Source organism: Thunnus maccoyii, chromosome 5, assembly GCF_910596095.1.
Source record: "Thunnus maccoyii chromosome 5, fThuMac1.1, whole genome shotgun sequence".
Classification (NCBI taxonomy): Eukaryota; Metazoa; Chordata; class Actinopteri; order Scombriformes; family Scombridae; genus Thunnus; species Thunnus maccoyii.
The window spans coordinates 27,589,505-27,596,975 of record NC_056537.1 but is presented as its reverse complement, the minus strand read 5'-3'; the positions used below and the strand labels follow the sequence as shown (position 1 = coordinate 27,596,975).

The window sequence follows — 7,471 nt, the reverse complement described above, 5'->3', positions numbered from 1 at the left end:
TTTCATTTGACATGAGTGGTTTGTGTTTTGAGAGCAGGCAGACATTTAAACACATGTGTTTATGCTCTATGTATGTATGTATGTATGATGTTTTAGGTCAAATTTCAAGCAACAGTAGATGGCACAAAAAGCATGAAGACAAAGACACAGTAGTGAGGACACAAACATTACTTGAAATGAAATCTACTTCCTTTTCGTAGATTTCTCCTGATATCATCTACTTTCATGTCATACCTACTGGCACCTAGTTACAGCACAGTTGAAAGAATTGGACATTTCAAAATCACTCAGTTGATCTTTCCATTACAACAAAAGTTGCATGAAATGTACTTTGATACAAACAAGACCAACTGTCTTGCCAATGTTTAACACAGCATATTAACGAACTATCATGTAAAAATATTAAATGCACTAAATGCCATAAATGAATTCACAGAAAGCTACATTAAAAACAAAATTAAATGCAAAAACAACAGCTACTTTAAAGTGCAGAAGTTTGCTGTTCAGGAACCAAATAGCCTGAGGGAATATTATATATATATAATATATTTCCACTGTATATACAGTAAGTATCTCTCTAATACATACCATTCAGCAGTAGTCAGGCCACCAAACCAAACTGGAGTAGATGAACCAAACACAAGTGAGAAAATGTTTTGTCAAGACAAAGTTAGAGTCATGTTGCACTTCACTGACTGATGTCATCTTATAGGATTTCAGGGTGTTGTCAGTATTACAGTCACCTCTAGATGTCATTTGGGCCACCGTATGATACCTTGTGTTGTCCTAAATATATTCCAAAAACTCCTTGTTGCCAGGGCCGTAGCTACCATTGTGGACACCAAGGTCAGCTGCCAAGGTATTGTTTCTGTTTATGGGGACATTTAACCAGCTGAGGAGCAGTCTATGTTCCGTAGTTACACACTGTGGGTTTTAAAGGTTGATTAGACGAACTCTCTTTAAAGGTGCACTAATCAATATTTTCATATCAACAGTTGTTCAAATTATTAGGTGTAATGTGACTGGTGTTGCTCATAGTGATGAACCCACTACTATCACCAACTCTGGTCTGCGTAGCTCAGATTTTACCACGTCTTTTAGCTCATTGTTCTCGTTTTCCGCCCCATAAACCGTGCTTTCATTAACCTTGTTTCCAGCAGTAGCAGGCAGCTGTTTTTTATGGGGGTTTTTTTGGCAAAAAAACACTGATACACTCTGTACTCTATTACATTTAAGTTTAAATTTCTACAACATTTAAATTTGTGAAAATTTCACAGATTTTTATGGCAAGTCAGTTGTTTCTGTAAGGTGTGTTAACGCAATGCAAAGTGTCCCCCTAATGTTATTCTCGTGAATTTGATACCATACCAGCCATTGTACAGCCTCTACAGACATTAGCCGTAGCTAGCTAGCAACGTTTACATCTGTCTGATCTCAGAACTCACCAGGATCTCCAGTTCTTTGTCCAATTTCTCTCATTATTTCTCTTATGTCTTATCTATGTTCATGAGGTGGACTCATGAAGCCTCGGGCAAGATGAGCACAAGTTCTTCATACAAACATTTTTATTATGCGTGGACACTTTGCCACAATTTGTGCCACAGAAAGCGAATTCATGTATATTCACATCCACTTTTATCTTTGTATTGGCCTCCACTTGCACCGCCTCTAAAATATGTTCCATGTTCAGTCTGAGCGCTGTTTTAAGCAGCCACTGGTGGACTTTGAGCTCCTGACCTCAGCATTTCTAAAGTCCTGGCTACATCCCTGCTGTGACACACTGTTACCAGGCCGTCCAGCCAAAGATAAACATTGTGTGGACCGGTGATAAATTTGCATTTCGGGACAATACTCTTGGATTAGTCATCATGGCTGCCTGTGATCTTATTTGCAACACAACACAAGGCAGATCATAACCGCTGCTCTGAGTTGGTTCATGAATATTCACCCAGATGCAGTGTGTTCACACACAAAAGCAAATACAGTCTGCTGCATTCTCTGGGTAAACAGTTTCCATCACGCACAGAAAAAATTCCTGTAATTTTTCACTCAAGTCATTACTCGGGAATGTGTCAAGATGGGCTGTGGAGGAATGTAACCACAGGCCTTTTTTGCATTCTTCTTCACTTTTTCTCTGTGCCCCTTTCTATCTCCTACTGCCTCTCCTCTTCTCTGTTTATGAAATAAGTCATGAGGTAAATTATTTTACCATGGGTAAATAATTAGAAAGCCTGGGGACTGGAGTAGCACAAATGCCAGGCAGGAGATGTGTGTGCCTGGCAGCCCCATAACAACTGGCTGTCGCTCCACGAAATGTCAAAGAAGAGGCCAGAGCGATCACCCCAGCAGGTTGTCTTGGCGTGCGCTGAGTGTTTCCACTGAGGACTCCCCCGCCTTTTCTTTTTCTGGAAGCCTTGACTTAGCCGTGGTGACAGAAGGAGGACGCACAACTCATGAAAACACAATAGATGATGAACAAGCCGTCCCAGGACTGACTTTTACACCGTAAGCGGTTAGTATCCAGGATAAGCCCGGGTGGCGTTCTCACTGGAAAATAGCAACCCAGTAACCTCACTGACCCTCTGCTTCGGAAGGAAACTGGAGGTTATGAATTGAAAATGGCTTTTGAATATGTGAGTGGCTCCCAGCAGGAACCAGTTACTATAAAAAGGGATGCTCGCGGGGTTATGCTGACAGAATGGAGTTCCCTTTTAATGCCACATTGCTGAGATTGTGTCAGGTTTCCCGGTTGTGTCCGCTGTTTGTGTATAACAAATAAGCAATAGTCTACTTGGCAGCCAGGCTGTAACTGGAGACTGGAGCTGAGGGAGTGTGACTGTGTTGATTTTCCTACATGAGCATAATGGATCAGTGTCACAAGATACTACAGGGATTAAAGGTCAGGGACACAGAAACTGGGAGTGAAAGTCTGGATTAAGTGGGCAATAGAGAGGAGCAATGTAATTTCCATGTTTGTACAAGCCATGGAAGACCGAATGTGGGGATGAAAGAGAGATGAACCACATTGCGGTGGTGCCCCTGAATTTAACAAGCTCTGCTTTATTAGCAACTCTATTATTCCTATCACCCCCCCTCGTCCGCCCCCTCTGTGTTCCCTCTCCCATGTGACCGCCCCTGTTTATTGGCTGAGGGACGGGAGAGCTGACGCTTTGGGCCGCTCCGATTGGATTAATGACGGATTACGTCAAGTAAGTCAGAGTTACCTAGAGCCAGACAGGAAGTGAAGGGATTCAGTTTCAAAATTGATTAAAGGCATGTGACAAGTAAACAATAATGATGTACTGAGTTTGAATGTATGTAACAAGAGACACAACGTATTCTGCCAAATCAAACATAAGACAGTATGAATAATCATACGAACAAATACAGACAAATATATATAATACCATAAATTGTGAAATAATTCAATTAATCTTTAAAACGCAGCACAATATAGACCTATGAAATCTTATTTCCTCCTCGCTTTTTGCAACCAAATAAAAAAGCCCTCTATTGTTGTGAAAAGATGCTGAATAATGATAAAAATGCATGTAATATTAATAAACTGAGTTTTATAAATGTGTCGAATTATTTCATGATTATTTCTTTCACTTATTTGACGTTTATATTTTGTCTGTATTTATTCTTAATGTCTCCATACATGACATTTTGGAGAAACAACATAATAAGATGAGCGAGAAATATGTATTAATGATCCCAGTGTGGGAATCTGGTTGACTAAATTTAAAAAATGTATGAATAACACATGAATTTCTAAAAACACTGTGTAAAAGATAAAATGAAAAATGTGTTCATTTTAAAGAAAAGGAGGCTATGATATAGTGGCCTATATGACTGTTCTCTCAATAAAACAGAATACAAACTGCATGTGAAATTTGAAACGTCAGTTTTCTGACGGTGAATTTCAGATTGTGAACAATGTAAGAGTCCAGTCTCTCCCAGAAGTAAAATAAGGTTTATTTTGGCATTTAATAACCGGAAGTGAGATCTGTGTAGTGGTGAGCTTTACAGAAACAGCTCCGAGCAAACGGCAGCTACGATGCTTTCAGTCTTCATCAACGAGGAAGACAATAAAAACGGAAGACGGGGCGAGGCTTTGGTTTGCAGAGACGGACATCTTAGCATCGAGTAGATAAAGGGGAGCCGCCGGAGACCTGTGTGAGTGTTTCCTGTGAGCCGGGCTCAGACAGGACGGGGCGGGGTGATGTTTAGGTTCCGGTATAAAGCTAGCGAGAAAATGGGAACCAGACGAGATGTGGAGCCGGCTGCCGACGCTGTCGTTTCATACCGGAGACTACAATGAGAAGTTTACCGTCGTGGTGTAACAGGGCGGCGGTGTAACCGTGTGGGGAGGCCGCTGGCGGGGGAGAAGCGTGTCTCTGCGGCGCCCCTCCGCCCCCTGTCCGTCAATACGATGAGGACGCTATTTACATTCTGCTGTCTCCTCCTCATCACCGGCGGAGCGGACCGGGCGTGGGCCACCGGAAACCTGACTATCGACAGCAGCAGCGACACCAACCTGACAGCCGCCAGCAGCAGCAGCAGCAGCAGCAGGTACATCAGAATCGGGGACGGGTCGTCGCAGGAATTTGAGTTTCCCGAAAACACCAACGGCGTGATTGTAATCTCCAGCCAGTACCGGAGCGCAGCGGCCAGCAGGAAGGGCCGCCAGAGCTGGAAGCAGACGGTGACAGTCCGCTCCCTGGACCCGGAGGTTCTCTCAATACTTAATGTAACAGACAGTGGACACGCAGGACCAGCCAAAAGCTACATTATCAGCATCCGCTCCGGGTTCCCAGGCAGGGCCCAGCTGCAGATCCAGCTCCTGGACCTGGACCAGGACTCAGTACCGGTTCTTATCGAGGAGAGGACAGATTACTCCATCAGAGTGGCGCCAGGTAACGATGACCCGGCCACCCGGCTCACCCAGTCTGGTGGCCTGTCCCACTTCTCTGAGAACCCGGTGCTGTTCGCCTTGCTGCCCCTCATCTTCGTCAACAAGTGTGCCTTCGGGTGCAAGGTGGAGGTGGAGGTGCTGCGGGGTCTGCTGAGGAGCCCTGTACCACTACTCCTCGGGGTGCTGGGTCAGTTCCTGGTGATGCCCTTTTATGCCTACTGTGTGTCCCGGCTGGCCACACTGCCCAAAGCGCTCTCCCTGGGCCTGGTGATCACCTGCTCTGCCCCGGGCGGCGGGGGCGGCTACCTGTACAGCCTGCTGCTTGGAGGAGATGTAACCCTGGCTATCTCCATGACGCTGGTGTCCACAGTGGTGGCAGCAGCAGCCATGCCTCTGTCATCAGCTCTGTATGGGCGACTGCTGGGCGTGCACGCCGCCCTGCACGTGCCATTCGTGAAGATCCTTGGCACCCTCCTGTTCATCGCCATCCCCATCTCGCTGGGCATGCTGGTCAAGCTGCGGCTGCCCGCCCTCACACGCGTCCTGCTGGCACTCATACGACCCTTCAGCTTTGTGCTCATCGTGGGTGGCATCTTCATGGCCTACCAAATGGGCGCATCCATCCTGGCTAACGTGAAGCCCCAGATTGTGGCAGTCGGGGTGACGGTGCCTTTGCTGGGGCTGGTGGTTGGGGCTGTCTTGGGCAAGCTGGCGGGCCTGGCTCCACCACAGAGGAAGACAGTCAGCATCGAGGTGGGCGTCCAGAACAGCTTGCTGGCTCTCGCCGTCATGCAGCTGTCCTTCCGCCGGGCGGAGGCCGACTTCGCATCCCAGGCACCCTTCATCGTGGCCCTCAGCAGCACCTCAGAGATGCTGCTCATCGTCCTGGGATACTTTGCCCAGCGGAGGTTGTGTGGGTCTGCCGTCCCCAGGAGTGACGCCTGATTGTAGCCGCAGTTTTTGTTGTGAACTTTTTGAAGAATTAACCTTCTGAGACCTGTGGAAAAGCTGGTGTCCACAGTCTTGGCTACAAGACGCCCAACAATCAACAATCCAGTCATCACTGTTGTTGTACACAGGACAGTGTACAGACTTTTTGTGGTTCTTTTGTTGTCGTTTTCATATTTTTCATGAAAACCAAAGGCCTTTTACCCCTCTGAGACCCTTTTTTGTGTTTATTTTACAGTATGTACTTTTTAAAATCAGATCATACTGTGAGGTACTCGATGTAAATATTCCTAAGAAGAGAAATACCTATAAAAGAAAAGATATTTTTCTACCAGATTACTTTTTGTAATCAAAAAGCAAAGATTGATTTGTATCATGTTTACAAGAGGTCCATGTGTCTTAGCCCGGGGGGAGAATTTCGGGGGTGAAGTGGAATCGTTTGTGATTCAAGCGGGAACATGATGATGTTTTGAAAGTATTTGCTACTGATTGTGTTTCCTGGATCTGCGAATCCATGTACTTGAATATTAGAGAGGAGAAATGAAGAAAAATTAAATAAAAAAAACATTGTCAAAGCAGACTTGAATTTGTCAAGCGAGTGTGTGTGTACGTGTACGTGTGCAATGTCTCACAAGTCAGTGTCAGCAGGTTGTCTGTCATAGCGGAACTGTGACAATCAGGTTGTGTTTCAGCAGAATACAAACATGGCTGTTTGCACTTAGTAACTGTTTGGTTTCACTTTTAGGCACAGAGGTCAGAACTAACAACTGTGATGTGGATCACATGATATTTTTGGATTAAATCTACTGAAATTTCACTATTTCATGACACAATTAGCTGGAGTTCATGGTTTCTTCTTTGACTGTGGTCGTGTCAGGGAGAAAAAGCAACTGAAACTGTCTTCACACATACACGAGAAACTTAACTCTCCATTGAAACCTGATTGAAACACGAACACATTCATACATTATTAAGTGGAACTAAATGCTACATTTACTGCTTCCCATGTGTAGTTTACTGATTGATGGGTAAACTGTAGAATATCCAACAAATTATACAAGGCCACTCACTTAAAATGGGTGAGAAATACAAGTATTTCTACAGTTTAGTAATCTACTGCACACAGGCCAACGTCCAGCTTTTATCTAGCTTTTATCAGCACACTGACCTGGCCTGTGTTGTCAAACTGGTGAGTTGAACTATTGATAGCTGGTTCAAGATTTACAATTGTAGTCACTGTTCAGAAACAACAAAGACCTTCCCTTTTCTGTCAGAGAAACACATCACAGCTTCAGTGAATGTAGGAGGAAGGTATTTTTATGCAAAGACTGCATTTCCTGTTTACGCGTCTCGAGCAGTGGACTTTCATGTGCTTTTATTAGCACGTTTTCTGGAGGGGGGGGGTGGGGGTGGGGGTGGGGGGTTTGTAGTGGAAAACAAGAGAGTTCAGACGTGCTGTTTTGGTCCAGCAGATTTGACTGAGCTCTCGGGAATGTAGCACAGCTGTAAAGCCTCCAGGCAGAGCTGAAGTTTGTGTCTGCAGTGCTGGTGTGTTTCCACTCCTGTGGCTGCCTCACAAAGGAGGGAAACTCCAGTTCTCAGAGC

The 7,471-nt window shown here is 45.1% G+C and overlaps 1 protein-coding gene across 1 annotated transcript; it reads left to right on the top strand.

The window, feature by feature from the left end:
• The first annotated feature begins 4,012 nt into the window (after nt 1-4,012).
• slc10a3 (solute carrier family 10 member 3) lies at nt 4,013-6,446 on the top strand. Its single transcript, XM_042411925.1, has one exon. It carries the CDS (start codon nt 4,436-4,438, stop codon nt 5,861-5,863), a length of 1,428 nt encoding a protein of 475 aa, XP_042267859.1. The 5' UTR covers nt 4,013-4,435; the 3' UTR covers nt 5,864-6,446.
• The last annotated feature ends 1,025 nt before the right edge of the window (nt 6,447-7,471 follow it).